The sequence below is a fragment of the Lactuca sativa genome, chromosome 6 (assembly GCF_002870075.4).
Source record: "Lactuca sativa cultivar Salinas chromosome 6, Lsat_Salinas_v11, whole genome shotgun sequence".
NCBI lineage: Eukaryota > Viridiplantae > Streptophyta > Magnoliopsida > Asterales > Asteraceae > Lactuca > Lactuca sativa.
In genome coordinates this window covers 38,322,674-38,340,673 of record NC_056628.2, presented here as the reverse complement: position 1 = coordinate 38,340,673, position 18,000 = coordinate 38,322,674, and the positions used below count along the sequence as shown (strand labels likewise).

Below are 18,000 nucleotides of genomic sequence, written 5' to 3'. Positions count from 1 at the left end.
TTATAACAGTTTCACTAGACACATCAACTCTTTTCCATTTAAAAGTCAAAATCACATTTTGAGTGTCTTAATATCCTCCCATGAATACTTCCCGAGCAGCTAATATCTCTCTCTCTCTCTCTCTCTCTCTCTCTCTCCCCGATGCTTATTAAGATCTGACCGAGATCAATTTTAATCCAAGCTCGCCGACTTTAATTTATAGCAAAAATCACAAGTTTTTATCGACACTGTGTATAGATTTGGCAACACAGTTGTAGTCAATTCTGTATTATCAAATGAAATCATGCTCTGTTATTTCGATTAGGATTTTTCAGTTTCAAGGAAAATGTCGGAGAAGGAAGAGAACGGAGGTGATTGCGGTGAAGATGGTGATGAGTGGAGAGATCTGATCGTGACTCCTAACCGTTTAATTTCTGACTACTTTTTTGTTCTGAAGTCTGAAAAATTAGATGATCGTGAGGAAGATATCGTAAAAGGTAACGATGGAAGTAGTCCCGAGGATAGAGATAGAGTTTGGAGTAGAAAAGTTAGTATTGTAGAACGAAGGGCTGCGTGGTAATTTTGATACCAATGCCAATGCTTGAGTATCAGAGTTTCGGTTTCTTCCTTACGTGTTACTGCTTGGCCTCCGATTCTTACAATACCATATGGTATTAGTCCCACTTCATTGCTCAATTGTCCAGTTTTGCTCCATAATTCTCAGATAATGTAAAGCAGTTCTCCATTTTAACCTGATTAAATCATAATTTTGATGTTTACTGTTGTGTGATTTTTCATATTCAATGGCACCGCCTACTACCGGATCCTTTCAATATCCTCCTTCTATGAATCAAGAAATTTTAGGCATGAAATCATATACAAAGGTTTGATGTGCAACCATTGCTCTCTAATGGAAATCGATATTGAGAAAGTCAAAATGTGATTTTGACTTTTAAATGGAAGAAAAGAGCCAATGTGTCCACTGAAAACCTGCAATAATAGGTTAGAGGGACTAAAAAAACAGGTTGCTTCTAACATTATGCCCTTATAAAGACACGAAATTAGTTTAAGGACTTAAAATGTTAGAAAGTTCGCAAGACATTTGTGTCATTTCCCCAATTTTTTATTTAGTGGAAACAAAAGGCTACGAATAATGTTTTGTATTCACTCATATAAAAAAAATCAGATAGTTGATTCCTCATCACTTAGATCGTGTACTTGAATGTCAACAGATCTTCGTAAGATGCACCTCCATTTCTTCATCATAATTTTTTCACGAACAAGATGAATGATCGACAACAAAAGGGCCAATACCATCGACACACCACTGATGAGAAAGAGACCTCTAAGCCCATAAATATCCAATACTTTTGGTGAAGGGGAAGAAAACTCTGTTGACATCACTGCAGATTGACGCTTTAACCATTTATCTTCGAATGCTTTCAATGTCCCATCTTCACGCATCCTCGCTATTTGTGTCGACATCTCTCTTGCCAACGTAGAGCCTTTTTGGAACGCCTACAAATGTAGCTAAATGAGACATGGAATGGGATTGATATGGAGTTATAGAAGACCACGAGAGAAACAAACTATATACATGTTGTTACAGCCTATAAGAAAGTGCTCTGGAATAATGTTGCAAGCATGACATATACACACATTGCCGGGTTCAACATAGAACCAAATATTAAAGTTAATAGAACAATAGAACCACATGAAAATAAGTATGTTCATTCCTGAACATTAGGAATCTTCATAACTGAACACACATATGTTAACATTTGTGAACATTTGTCATTTCCACATGGTTCTATAGTTTTTATTTGGTTCTATATTGAACCAACCCTATACATACATATAGAGTTATACTATAATAAAGAACACTCACAAAGCCGAAACCATTGGTGGTTGATGCTGTTTTGATCAAGGAGAAGTCAGCAGCCGAATACAATGCAAGGTTTGATTTGATATAGGGGATCTCAGCGACGACTACATCTACGCCTCCACTTGTTAACACTCTAGCGTAATCCTTGGCTGTATATATTTTCGACAAATTGGCATTGAAAACTTTCAGTTTGTCAAAGGCAACTCCCCCTAGGGGCGAAAGACCTTCGAGTCCAGTAGAGATATCCTTCATTCCAATTTGTTGTAACGTTAAAACTGAACTCAACGTTGCAGTGTAACTTGACGTGAGCACAAGCACTACGAGAACCCAAACAATAAACACAAATCTTGATAGATTATTTTGCAGCTTCTCCCCTGCAGTTAACAAGCCATTTTTCAAACATTCTAATGTGTTTTTTGGGTGTATTTCAAAAAGATAAAGATCGAAATAATTCACAAAATCTTCAAACTAAGATTAGAGAGCTTACTATGAGCATAAACAAGGGTGGAAAAGGCAAACCAAAGGGTTGTTCCTAGTTGCTGTCTTCGTGAACCTTGAAATTCTTCATTTGTAGGATGTTCGATAAACCAAATGACAAACCCCAAAAAGAGAAAGAAACAAGCACTTGTGATCCAAAGACCATTACTAAAAGGATCTAAGAAGATCCACATACTCTTCTTGGCGTTTCGCGCTACTGTGGCTGTTCCCAGATCAGAGAAGGGCAATGTGAAGTCGACATAGATAGATCTATTTGCTGTGATTGTGAAATCCCCAACCGCAGCATCATATTCCTGATACAATCCGACATCACATTACATAACTTCTATGGCTAAATTCATGTCGTTGTACAAAAAATCCCACAGTTTTGCATGAAAAGGCACATACCTTACCCGCGATTTTGTCGATTACAGCACTGTAAGTTATATCCCTATGATTGAATGGAGTAACATCAACCTCTACTCCATAGCCTAAGGCGTTAAAAGCTGCAGTGAAAACATCCCCAGAGAAGCCGCTAACAGACGATAGATTTGTTCTTGGATCAACGTTCAGTTTTGCTAAATTCGGGAATCTACTGGAACTTGGAAACATAATTCTCAGCTTCTTGCCATTAGTTTGTAGCGACCTACGTTTTGGTAAGATTGTAGTTCCACCTGGCCACATGATACTTTCCAGGCCATGATTTGAATATGAATTTGGTTTCTCTATTTCTTTAACAAACTCACCAGTAGTCATCAAGAACCCGAGTCTCCTATCACCTTTACCTATAACATTTACAACTTCCATGGCTTTGGAGATGCTTCTCCCATTCACAAGCTTGAACTCACCACCTAATCCATGGAAAGTAATGCTTAACATATGATTTAGAAGTGATACGCCATTAATAGCACTCGAGTTGTCTTTTGAAGATAATTCTGAAGTTTGTTCCCTCTCAACAGCCATGGCTAGTGCATAAACTGCATCATATGCCCATATACCATTATAATCAAGCTCTTTGAACTCTATATAAGGGTTCAAAGTATAATGTTCCTTTCTCAATTTTGAAACTAAGTTGTGAAGCTCCCTTGATGCTGGAAAATACGATTTGAAACCCACAACTCCTTGCATTGATTTGATTGCTTCAGAATCCATGGAGTCCAACAAGTTGGTAGTCTTACTTGTTAGGATCCACATGTATCCTTCACTCATCATGCCCAGCTCTTTTGCCCTGAAGAAGAGATCAGCCGCTAGAGAAGGCGGCAAATGCACGATAAACACCATGGCTTTCATAGTTTGAAGCTTTCGAAGCTCTTCCCTGACTTGTTCATTGTTGGCAGAGGTTGACATTAGGAAAGTATAAGTAACGTATATGTTTTTCTTTTGAAACGCACTTACAATATATGTAGCCATTTCTCTCCCATTTCCAGTGTCTACAACTATCAAGATCACATTCGTGGTTTTAAAAGATTCCAACATGGAAGCAATGCCGTTGAACTGAGTAGTTTCATCTTGTGCGATTTGAAGAAGATAAGGGCTCTGATTTGAAAAAGGACTAGTGGAAAATGAAAGAACCGGAATGTTAGCCTTGTGTTCCAAAACCTCCAAGAATCTTGCTTCGATTGATTCTGGACCAATTATCGCTTGCAATTCAGTGTCTTCCAAAAGATCTAGAGCTGAATGTCCATGAGCAATACTACATTAGTAATTAAAAATAGATTAATCTTTACTAAAACAGAATAAAAAATAGTAAGAAGAAAAAAGCACCAGAAGACAAGGCACGAAGTGGTTCTCCTTTGGTATCCCTGGTCTTGAAAACGATCCTTGTTCTGTAGTGAGGATTGGCTGCGTAAAAGTCAGAAATAGCCATGATAATACAACGATGGACGACCTTCCCTACCGATGATTGCATGTCAAGAATCACTCCCACCTTTATATAAGATGGGTCTTCATGTGCTGTTGAAAGGCTATGAAATTCAAGTAACATCAATATCAGAACTGGAAAAAACCTGCAAATGGCCATTAAAACATAAAGTTTAAGTTTCCTGCAACTCTTCCTATCATCAGGGATGACACCGGAACATTTTTTATAGGTGAAGAAAATGGTCTTGTCAGAACAAGAACCTTAACAAGTAGGAGTACTATATGATTTCATGACAGCTGATTATTTGACATTCGATTTTAAGTTATGACGGCTGCCATGATAATATTGACATTGACTAAACTCGATAAAACTGCCCAGTCGTTCTTTTGTCTAAGACCATCACACTGGACTTTTTTCAAAAGAATGTCAAGTCTCTTGCAAATGTTCAACTCAGCTTTGTATTTGCATGTGCTGCAACGACAGGTGTAAAAAAGGGCCCATAATTTAATAGACAAAGATTTTTGTTGATAATTAGTTTTTTTAAGGTGCGATGTAGCGGAAGCTGGAAAGCCGGAAACCTTACAAATAAGGATCATAACAAATAGTAATATTTATGATATCTAAATCTAACTAAACGAAAAATAACATATACTAGTAGTTTATTAAATTATTACGTTCTATCAAATATAGTTTATTAGGTTATTGTGGATTTGATTGTATATAAAAATTAATATAAAAACAAAAAGTTTTATGACAATATATTAAAGAAAAAACATATTTCATAACAATATAATTTTTTAAAGTCCAACAATACGTGAAATCGAGAAAAAATTATATACAGAAGTAGTGGCGGATTTAAGAAGGCTGTAGTGGGCACACGCCCCCTATGGTTTAAAAAATTTACATACAAATATGCATTTTTCCCAACTAAAATTATTATTTTTACATAGAGTGCTCATAGCATTTTAAAATTCAGGATTCACCTGTGTATATAGAAGGATGTTTAAATCAAATGAGAACATTTCGAGAACGTCGAGAACAATTCTCAATCACTCGTTTTAAAAAAACAATTATTTTTTATTAATTTGATAATTTACTTTTATTATATTATTACCTAGAAAAAAAATACCCCAACCAGTCCAACCCCACAACAAGAATTCAGTGCTTTAGCAACGTCGTCAATAGCAACGACAACACCCTTTAGCGACGACAAGAGATCATGTCGCTAAAAAGTATTTTCGTCTATATATAGGTCGTCGCTAAAGGTGTACCACCGACGATCCTCGTTTGCGACACGTCATTTGATCGTGACCGTACGATGCTAAACGGATCCATCGGCTAGGGTTTCATCTCGTAGGACATCAATTGCGACGACATGTCGCTGCTATTGTTGGCGATCTGTGTCAATGTTATCATGACCGTTCGATTGATTTTGGATGGACGGTTAATAGTGGCCACAAAATGACGCGTTTTTCCCTCCAACTTGTCGCCGCTATTGCCTATTCGTCGCCGCTAAAGGTGGCACCCTTTTGACTCCCACTTCGTCCCAGACGAGTCATTTTTTGCACCTTTCCTTCGGCTATTACCATTTTCTCCGGCGAAGATCGTTTTTCCAGCGTAATACACCAATCCACTAATCGTTATTATATTATTACCTAGAAAAAAAAATACCCCAACCAGTCCAACCCCACAACAAGAATTCAGTGCTTTAGCAACGTCGTCAATAGCGACGACAACACCCTTTAGCGACGACAAGAGATCATGTCGCTAAAAAGTATTGTCGTCTCTATATAGGCCGTCGCTAAAGGTGTACCACCAACGATCCTCGTTTGCGACACGTCATTTGATCGTGACCGTACGATGCTAAACGGATCCATCGGCTAGGGTTTCATCTCGTAGGACATCAATTGCGACGACATGTCGCTGCTATTGTTGGCGATCTGTGTCAATGTTATCATGACCGTTCGATTGATTTTGGATGGACGGTTAATAGTGGCCACAAAATGGCGCGTTTTTCCCTCCAACTTGTCGCCGCTATTGCCTATTCGTCGCCGCTAAAGGTGGCACCCTTTTGACTCCCACTTCGTCCCAGACGAGTCATTTTTTGCACCTTTCCTTCGGCTATTACCATTTTCTCTGGCGAAGATCGTTTTTCCAGCGTAATACACCAATCCATACCACCACTAACCGTAGATTGCTTTTAGGGCTTCAATTTCCGTTGATTTCCATTGATTTCCGGCGATACCACCGATTTCCGGCGTTCTCTGGCGAGTTCTGAGTTTTCCGGCGACACCTTTAGCAGCTGTAACGTACGTTTTCCTTTCCCTTTTCTCTTTCTCTTGTTTTCTTACCATATTTAGCTCTAATTTCATGTTTTTTTTTGGTGTTTTTAACTAGTCTCTAGTGGTGGTCACCACCACAGCACCACCGGTGTCACCATTTTCCGGCGACTTTACTTTTCCGACGACTCAGCAGATGCTCTTTCTTTTCCCTTTTTTTGTTCAATAAGTATATGTGAATTGTATATATTTTGGTATGTAAAATTTATAATTTGGTTTGTGAAATGTATGTATTTTGGTATGTGAAATATGTGTATTTTGGTATATATATATATATATATATATATATATATATATATATATATATATATGTGTGTGTGTGTGTGTGTGAAATCTACATGTATGAATATGTATGTAAAAATGTATATGCAAATGTGTATATGTGAATTTGTATGAAAAAATGTATGCATATGTGTATGTATAAAAAAGTGTATGTGAAAATATGTATAAGTGTATTTCTATGTGAAATGTATATGTATTGATATATATGAAAAAATGTATGTGAAAAAATATATGTATATGAAATGTAGGCATTTTTATGTGAATATGTGAATTTGTATAAACAATAATATTTGTTTTTTTACACATAAACAATAACATATTTTCTTTTTAACTAAAAATCGTCGTACTTCTAAAACAAAATAACAAAGTATTTTTATTTTTAACTCAAATAACAATGTTAACTATGCACGGAAAAAAAACCATCATACTTATAAAACAAAAATAAGTTGATATTAAAATAAAAATATTGAAAAAAAGATGAAATAAATAATAAATATTTAATATCGTTTAAAATACAATGTTATAATAAAAAATAAAAATAAAAAGTTAAAACACTAAATCTACTAAGTTATAATTTACTCAAAATAGAAAAATAAAAACAAAAATAAGTTGATATTAAAAATGAAAATATGAAAAAAAAAAGATGAAATCAATAACAAATATATAATATCATTTAAAGTACAATCCTAATTCTAGTTCTTGTAGAGTAAACACTAAAACTTAACCTATGTTTCAGTTGAAACATGTCTATTGATAAAACTTGGACTACTATTGAAAACCGTAACTCTATCCTGTTCCAACAAGGACTCAAATATTTTATCGAGAGGTCCAAACCACACGTCGATAACAAAGGTCAAATCAGATGCCCGTGTAATAAATGTAATGACAATAAATTTATACTACCAGCCATAATGAAATTTCATATACTTCAACATGGTTTTAGTCCACATTATGTTATATCGAAGTATCACGACGAAAATACAACTTATCCGGTTGTTGAAGACATACCGCGTAGTAACGAGATGGTCGATGTTATTGATGATGTTATGGGGGGTGTGATTGAAAATGATACCAACTGTGACGAAGGGAACCCAGATACCAACGGTAGCAATGTCGATGATGGATTTCAAAAGTTGTTAGAGAAAGTCCAATTAAAATTATATCCTGGATGTTCGTTTTCGTCGCTTGACTTTTTAGCAAAGCTGATGCCTATCAAGGTGATCAACAAATGAACTGATAGTTTATTCGATCAGCTTCTTGAGTTGTTGAAAACTGCATTTCCTCAAGGAAACAGGGTCCCCCCGGTCACATTACAAAGCAAAAAAGACACTTAAAAAGACCGGCTTGGGTTATGAGTCGATACACGTATGTAGAAACGACTATTTTCGTTTCTAGAAAGAACACAAGTTGTTGCAAAAGTGTCCAGTTTGTAATGAGATTCGGTAGGTTGATGAAAATACAAAGGGCAAGAAGGTGGCTCATAAGGTGTTACAATACTTTCCCGTGACCCCTAGACTACAACGTTCGTACTGTTCTAGACACACAACTAAAGATATGATTTGGCATAGTACCGGACGATCCAAAGATGGTACGATGCTTCATATCGTTAATGGTACTTCATGGAAAAAATTTGATATGAAGTATCCTAACTTCTCGAGGGAACCCCGAAACGTATGCTTAGGGCTTGCTATTGATGGTTTTAATCCGTTTGGTAACATGTGTAATCCTCATAGCACATGGCCCGTCATACTTACCACTTATAATCTTCCACCATGGCTATGCATGAAAGAGTCCTCCTTCATGTTGGCCTTGTCGATTCCAGGCCCCAAAGCACCAGGGAAGGACGTGGATTTGTTCCTTAGGCCGTTAGTGGATGAGTTGAAGTAGTTATGGGGTTTTGACGTATGTACTAAAGACGCAGCGACATATACATTCTTCAATATGAAAAGCGATGTTGTTATGGATAATAAACAACTTTCCAGCTCGTAGTAGTTTATCCGGTTGGAGGGGACAAGGGTACAAAGCTTGTACGACTTGCAACGAAGACACTATGTCATGCCGAGTATCAAATAAAGTTGTATATGTTGGTCATGATCGCCGGTTCTTAAATGTTGATCATCCATGGAGAAAAATTTTGGACTATAATGGTGAACATGAGACAAGAGGCCCTCCAAGACAGTTTAGTCAGGAAGAAATACAAGTGCAACACGCTCGTCTACTGTTTCATCCATCGGGTAAAGTAGCTGCTCAACGAGCTGGTATTAAGAGAAATCGTGAGGAGCCACCCCATCTCATGGCTACTGTGATGGACCATGGAGGTGACGGTGGTGACGAGCCACCACATCTGTTTGGTGGAGATTTTGGTGATCACCCGAATGATGGTAATTAAGATTTATTCTAATTCGTTGTATTTCATATTGTATCTATATAAAAAATTATTTTGACTAATATTTTTTATGCAGCGGTGCCTTTGTGACATCCCCAATTTCACGGCCAGAAAAGACCGATTTGTTTATTGCTTTTTTTTTAAAAATCAGAGTAATCTTTTAAAGGAAGCGGTTGCAGAATTTGTTCCCAAAACAAGATATCATAATAACTTATCAAAACATTTCTCAAAGAGAATGTATTTTCATTTAATAATAAAACCTCGAGATGTCATGTTCCGATACATACATATAAGCATAAATAGAACTTATATTCAATAACACTAATGATTTATATCTCCTTTAAATCCCTCTGTGAAATATGTCTTCGTATCGATACCTGTGATACAAAGAAAACTGAGTGGGTCAGGCTTGGGAGCCTGGTGAGCATATAGGGTTTTCATCCCACAATGTTATATCATATATTTATAAATATAGAACATTCAAACTTGTACAAATTCACCATATAAAGGCAACTCTTATCCCACCCCATCGATCCTCACAACGACATGATTTAAAGTCTCGTATCTAAAATTTTCCTCTTTACATGATCCCTACTCACGGATCTAAAACTATCCTCTTCACCCGATCCATACTCACGGATCTAAAACTAACCTTTTCACCTGATCCATACTCACGGATCTAAAACTACCTGATCCATACTCACGGATCTAAAACTAACCTCATGATCTGATCCATACTCCCGGATCAATAATTGTACCCAATCCATACTCCCGAATTAGGGACATTTAACTATACCTTAATCCTGATCTGATCCATACTCCCGGATCAATAACTGTGCTTAATCCATACTCCCGGACTAGGGACAATTAACTTAGTCTTAATCCATATTCCCGGACTAATAATAAGTTTTATCTCTTTACCTGATCCATACTCCCAGATCTAAAACTAACCTCTTGGTCTAATCCATACTCATGGATCTAAAACTAGCTTCTTGATATGATCCCTACTCACGGATCTAAAACTAACCTCTTGATCTCATTATCCAACTCATCCTTTTATCACACACCAACTATCTCATCTACCCATGTTCTACCCAACATATTTGTAGATATAAAATACATATACAGTTTAACTCATTTAAAAACTATATAAAATATCCATTCCACACTCATCTCAAATAAACAACAATATATAAACACATAGCACGTATTTCATAACAAATACTTCATATTTATGTGTTCGAAGAAAGTAACCACACACTCACTTGATCAGAAGATGATCGGACAGCACTACTGCTTGTAGAAGTAGTATTCTTCGGTGAAACTAGAATATCTTCAAATACCTGGCTTCTCGCACGCAGAGCTTCGGCTCGGAAACTGCTTTCTCCTCGGGGTCTTCGGGGCTTCGGGACTCGCTTCGGCTCTCGGGATGATATCCGGGTTTCGGGGGTTAAAATAGGGCTTAAAGAGAGTATCGGAAGTGAGAGAAGAGACGAAACAACCAAAATCGGCTGACCCTTGATTTCTATTTATAGGGTGAAATTTCTGCACTCACGTCGTCAGTTTTAGGTGTTCACATCGTGAGCACAGTAGGTCACTGCATTCGTCACTCGTCCACTTGCTCTGGAGGCTCCAGAAGGCGTCAGAAGTCAATTCACGTCGTGAACACTGTTTTCACGTCGTGAACCCTGACAGTTTTGGGGTTTCGCGCCCAAACTTCCGAAATTCATAACTTTCGCATACAAACTTCATTTTCGACGTTCTTTATATCGACGTGAATGTGAGATAATGCTCTACAACTCTCATTTAGACTCCATTGGCTAATTTTGAATTTAATTTTAATATATTATTAATATATTATTTTTAGTAGGCCGGGATAGGAAAACTCCGCTCGAAATTCATAACTCCTTCATCTGAACTCCGTTTTCGTCTGTATTTTATCGTTGGACTACTATTGATGAGATCTTCAATTCTCATTTAGAAAGTTTTGGCTAAGTATTACTCGACCTCAATCTCGAGTTTCGGGCTGCATACTACTAATGCTGAAACCTTGAAAAATCATAACTTCCTCATACGAAGTCAGATTTAGACATTCTTTTTATGCACGCTCTTGGTTTAACGTATTCTACGACTTTCAGTTAGATCGCTAAGGCCAAATATCGCTCTAACATAAATTCAGTTTTTACGTCGCGTTGTGTCGTACCGGTTCTGTCGCGAAACTTCGACATGTCATAACTTCTTCGTTATAACTTGGATTTCAGCATTCTTTATATGTACAGAATCCTTGTAACATATGCTACAACTTAGTTAAGATTATTCATTCTAAATATATTTCTATAAAAAGTCAATTTTGATGCTCAACGTCTCTAAATTGACTAGCCCGGATCTACGGGCATTACAGCCTCCGAAACAAAGAGGCATGGTAGCAAATAAAAAAACGCACAAACTATTTGCAGCTAATGGCAACCGGCCTCTTAAGATAGTATTCGACATAAATAATAACATGCCGATTGCGGAGGAATACGAATGTTTCATTCGGGAGGTTGGGAGCTATATGTGGCGGGACATCGGTTTTGATAAAGACATATGGACAGACGTTTCTGAAGTCGAAAGGGTTGGAATGCTGCAGTATCTTTCAGTAAATTATTTATAAAGTTATATATTTAATATTTTTTTAATTTTGATTTATTTTTAATTTCTCTATTTTTTTGTAGAGATGGTTTGATTTTGTCGCGATTACAAATCATCCCATGGCTCCAACTTATTGGGCGTCACTGAACAATTGGATATGTGTGCGGTATAAAGGCCACAATAATATTGCAAAAAACTGTTTGGCTGATTTTGCAGGGGATGTGGAGGCATCAAGGGCTTGAACCCCTACGGGTATGACCGTTGGAATGCTACTATTGACCATTTCTTAATAGAAAAACATCAAAAACGATCCGCTGCAAACCAAGAATGCCGGAAGAAGCAAGTAGTGCAAAATTGTAGAGGGACATGCAGCTACGGTAGTGCTTATTTCAAGAAAGTATGTTACAATAATGCTTATTCAGTTATAACATATTTTTTAATGTTTATTCAAATATAACATATTTTGTAATGTTAAACAGAATTTGAATAGACTTGAAGTATTTTATCGTGCACATGTGAATAAAAAAGGGGAATTTTTTGATCCTTTGATTGAAGAGCAATATTTAAGTTATTATTACTTAAAAATGAAGTAGATCGTTGTTTTTTTTGTGTTATTTTTAACGTATATTAACAAAATTTGTGAAATACAAAATGCCTTAGTTGCTGAGGCTGCTCTACAGACTCATCACATAGCCGACTCTCGTGGTTATCCAGACACCATTAATTAGATCGCAATATTTGAGAAGGTGTTGGGTACATGAAGGGGGCATGTGAGAGGCATTGGGTCTAAAGCTTCTTCGGTTACGGGTACAAGTGTTCCATCCCAATGGCGGTCACAGTCACAAGCATGGCAACCAACACAGGTACTTGTTAAATTCTTAAAGAATTTGGTAGCTTTGTTATATTGTTAAGAACTTGATGTATTTCTGTAATTTTTGGTAGCTCGGTAGTTTGTTAAATTGTTAAAGACTTAATTGATTTTTTCGTTTAATAGTTTGTTAAATTGTTAACGACTTAATTGATTTGGTGTTTTGATGGTTTGATAGTTTGTTGAATGGTTAATGACTTAATATGTTTGTGACTTAATTGTAGGATGTTGATGTGAATGCTTTTCTTCAAAACCCGACATTTGTGACGGCCAATGGAGACATTATCCGCTCTTTTAAAAACCAAGTCAACAACAACGAAGAAAACAATGATGAAGAAGACGAAGATGAAGACACATAGTATTTCTTGTTTTATGTTATGGATGATGTTATTTTGGATTTATTAGATAGTTTATTGATTATATATTAGATGTTTATTTGGGATTTATTAGATATGTAATATGATATGTTTGATGTTTTATGTAATGTGATATATATATATATATATATATATATATATATATATATATATATATATATATATATATTTATGTATTTTTATTAAATCTGCATTTTATAATATATATAGACTAATATCATAAAAAATATGTTTTTCTAAAAAAAAAATTAGCAGCGACACCTTTAGGGACGGCATATGAGTATTAGAGAAAACACATAACTTCGAGAAGCGTTGCCGGAAAAACTCCCGTCGGTGGCCAGAATACCAATAAAGACAATGTCAATAATGACAACATATGATTATTAGAGACGACACGTATTAGAGACGACGGTATTTGTGACAACAAATGAGTATTAGCTACGAGGTCATTGCGACGTCCCTTTAGCGACGGCATGTCGTCGCTAAAGGTATTAACGACGACAGAGGGAATTAATTGCGACGACTTTTGTCGCCGCTAAAGGATACAATTTTTGTTGTGCCCACCCACCCACTTAATTAATTTATCAAACACCACTTCACATAGCTCCACTAAGGCTACCGGACCGCCGAAGACCGTCAGCCGCCGTACCACCGTCGGACCACCGCCGAAATGTTGTTTCTCTGCTTTCTATGAATCTGATTCACATCCTCTTATACTCTAAATGACCTACCATATCTAGTTTCACCAGATTTTGTTCTCGATCTCCAAAAAACAGATAACGAATCCGGAGAAATCTCCACCTGAATCAAATACTGTCGCACCAGAGGTAAGATTGGGGAAATCTAAGTGCCTCATTTCTATTTTCGGAGCTGAAAAACAAGTGTTAGGCCGTTCAACCGATCTTACGAGGGTTCTATGTCTTGATCGACAACTGTATCAGTCGATCTCGCTTTTACCGGCCACCAGCTCCTTTCGCCCCTCTTCTTCTTAAATCGCCTCCTTGAACCACCTCCTCTGAATCAGCCGGACAAGCATCTCATAAGAAACCACCTTTTCAGAAGAACCTCCTTGTATCGTCTTCGATATAGCTTTCAACGGCCATCTGGTGTGTAACACCTCAAATTTTAGCCCACAATTTTTAATTTTTAATTTACCAAAATTAAGGTTTCACAAGTTAAGTTATCAAATACACAATTATCCAAAAAAACCAGTATCACAAATATCAGAGTTCATGTCCTAATAGTAAATCTCCCAAAAAGTGTGTATAATCAGGCCTTTGCCTTCCCGTGGTCCTCAGAAGTACCTGTCATATATAAATCAACAATTGTAAGCACGAAGCTTAGTGATTTCCCTAAAACACCACGTACAACACCTCATAAATAAACATTTATGGGTTATTAGCAACCCTAGGGAATATAAACAGTCATAGTGGGCTAACAGCATGCCCTGTGGGTTATCAACAACCTTGGAGACTATCAACATTCTAGTGGGCTAACAACACGTCCTGTGAGTTATCAACAACCCTTGAGACTATCAGCAGTCTCAATCGGCTAACAACACGCCCTGTGGGTTATCAACAACTGTGTAGACTATCAGCAGTCTAAGTAACAACATAACATAGTAATAACAGCTAGACCCTGTTGGTCACCATCGATACAACTATTCTACCACACATGTAAGAATAAGTGAGGAGACTAACCTGATACTGATGACAAGTAAATCTCACACTTGAACTACCGGACCTAGACTCCACCTAATGAACAAAATAATTAACCCTAATTAATAATTAAGGTCCAAAACTCAACTACCGAGTCCAAATCCGATAACTAAATCCTCTAAGGGAAAAAAAGACTATTTTGCCCTTCTTAAGGTCCAAAACCATAAATCTTGACCAAAGGTCAAAAGTTAACGAAGTCAAATGCCTCAGCGCGTAAACTGGTTGTATGTTTCTTTATGCGGGGTGTGCAACACAATCAGACCCTATCGGGGGCAGAACCGGCTATGCCCGACGTACTCTGTCTACTTCTACTTCACTAACTTTATGTCTTAATTCCTTAAAAAAACTAACCCAACCTCAAGTCTAACTATTCTAAGATGTCTTAACCCATAAATTCGTTGGCTTTAAGCCTTTACATGGCTAGGAAGGAACCAATGCAAAAATATTTAATTTCTAACATACTCTAAGCTAATTTACTCATGCATTAGCCAAAGGGAATGATCAAGCAACCATCTTTATGAATCTATAGGTCCTAAAATGCATGAAAGGACAACTACAATTCCCTGGAGTGCTCCAAACTCATAAAGGTCCAATGTTGGGGACAAAAGTTCATATAACTTCAACAATGAAGATCTAGTGGAAAGCTTATCAAGATATAAACTTTATACTTGAAAATGATGCACAAATAGGAAAGGTTTCTGGATCTACAAGCTTGCTAGCACCCATTCCTTCTTCTCTAGTCTCCTTCTTCAACTAAAAGCACCAAGAACACTAAAAAAGCTTGCAAAAAGTCACACAAGCAACTCAAACTCATAATTAGGGCTTAGGGAGGGTATGGTGGCTGATAAGGATGATCAAATGGGTCATCAAGTTCTTTAAATAGGGAGCAAACCTTAAAAATTAGGGTTTGAATTCTGGGCTAGTACGCCTGGCATACCACACGTACGCCTAGTGTACTAGCTGATCATCCGCGATCCTAAGCTACATGAGTACACCGTGCATACTCTTAAGTACGCCCAGTGTACAAGAACAATGCAAGCCTTTTTCTTCAAGGGACCAATTGTGAAACTTTGAAAAAGATACAAGAAATAATAAAAAGACCTGATATTGAGATGTTACAATTCTCACCCACTAGAATCAGACTTCGTCCTCGAAGTATTCTTCAGGAAGCAGTTCTGGATATTACTCACGTATCTTGGACTCGGGTTCCCATGTCCACTCCGAACCTCTCTGGTGTTGCCACTGGACTTTGACCAAGTTCAATACCTTGTTCCTCAAGGTCTTCATTTTCCGGTCCATAATTGCCACCGACTTCTCAACGTAGTTCAGACGATCATCGATCTAAAGTTCCTTCAAAGGGATCACAACTGTCTCGTCAGCTATACACTTCCTCAGCTAGGAAACATGGAAGGTATCTTGAATCTGTATCAACTCCTCCGGTAGCTCCAACCAATAAATCACCTTGCCTACACGGGTCAAAGCTCGGAAAGGGCCAATGAACATAGGGCCCAGCTTGCCCCGCTTCCTAAAGCGGATAACACCCTTCCAGGGAGACACCTTCAGAAGCACTAAATCCCCCAACTGAAACTCTAGCTTAGAGCGTCGCCGATCCACATAACTCTTCTAGCGGCTCTAAGCTATCAACAATCTATGTCTAACCTATTGTATAAGCTCAATCATCTTGAGCACTACCTCCATGCTCCCCATGACCCTCTACCCCACCTCGTCCCAACAAATAGGAGTCCTACATATCCTTCCATATAGGAGCTTGAATGGGGACATACCGACACTGGCATGATTGTTGTGGTTATAAGAAAACTTAGCCAACAAAAGATTGGAGTCCCAACTCCCTCAAAAATAAATGACACAGACACACAACATATCCTCGAGCGTCTGAATAGTTTGGTCGTTCTGCCCTTCTGTATGCGAATGGTATGTGGCACTAAAGTGTAGTCGGGTACCCAACTCCTCGTGAAATCTCTTCCAGAACCTGGAAGTAAAGCGCACATCCCGGTCTGACACAATAGACGTCAACACCCCATGCCGAGCCACTACCTCTCGAAAATAAATCTCGGCCAACTTCTCTACATAAGAGTTATCACTAATAGCTAAGAAGTGAGCACTGTTCATCAAATGGTCCACTATCACCCAAATAGTGTCAACACCCCTTGCAGTCCTCGAAAACTTTGTAATAAAGTCCATGGTGATCTGTTCCCACTTCCATAAGGAAACCTCTAGAGGCTGCAACTTTCCATGAGTGTGATGGTGTTCAGCCTTGAACTTGTGGTAGGTCAAACATCGCTCTACAAACCATGCCACGTCTCTCTTCATACATGGACACCATGAATTGTGCTTCAAGTCAAGATACATCTTGGTAGCCCCTGGGTAGACGGAAAATCTCGATTTGTGGGCCTCCATCATCAGAATCCGTCGTTCCCACCTGCATACGGTACCCAGACCCGCCCATGAAGGGTTAAAAGTCCTCGTTTGTTAATATCAAAGGCTAAAATATGACCGATCACAAACTCACTTTTCCGATTTTCCTCTTTTATGGCCTCTGACTGCACTTCCTTGATGATCTCTAAGACTAGAGTCATCATGGTCATCCTCAATCACACATCTCGTATGAGGGCACTCGCTGTCCTCCAGTTCAAGGTGTCGGCCACCACATTCGCCTTGCCCAGGTGATACAAGATCTCATAGTCATAGTCTTTCACTAAATCCAACCACCTTCTTTGCCTCATATTCAGGTTAGGCTAATCCATAAGATATCCTAGGACTTATGGTACATGTATGTGACATCCCCAAAATTTTGACCAGAAAAGACCGATTTTCATTTATGCTTTTAAAATAATTTCAGAGTAAATCCTTTTGATTTGAAAGAGTTGCAGAATTTGTTCCCAAAAACAAAACATGATAAAACAATGTTTACCAAAGCATTTCATAAAAGAAATGTATTTTCATTATATAATCAAAACTCGGGGTGTCATGTTCCGATACAGACCAATAAGCATAAACGATAACATTACAAGTCATTCAACAAATATATACATATACAGACTTGTAAACAAAACAACTTGATGGTTCATCCATCTTATGCCCTTGCGCCACTTCCTGTAATACAAATAAAACTGAGTGGGTCAGGCTTGGGAGCCTGGTGAGCATATAGGGTTTTCAACCCACAATAAATAATTATA

At 37.7% G+C, this 18,000-nt stretch overlaps 1 protein-coding gene across 1 annotated transcript; it reads right to left on the bottom strand.

Annotated features, from left to right (window-relative positions):
- Positions 1 to 1,161: 1,161 nt before the first annotated feature.
- LOC111894189 (glutamate receptor 1.2) lies at positions 1,162 to 4,250 on the bottom strand. The gene is made up of 5 exons (XM_042896069.1): positions 4,106 to 4,250; positions 2,750 to 4,014; positions 2,352 to 2,655; positions 1,868 to 2,238; positions 1,162 to 1,497 (listed from the first exon to the last, which is right to left on the bottom strand). The coding sequence occupies exons 1-5, from the start codon at positions 4,248 to 4,250 to the stop codon at positions 1,162 to 1,164; spliced, it is 2,421 nt and encodes an 806-aa protein (XP_042752003.1).
- Between the last annotated feature and the right edge of the window lie 13,750 nt (positions 4,251 to 18,000).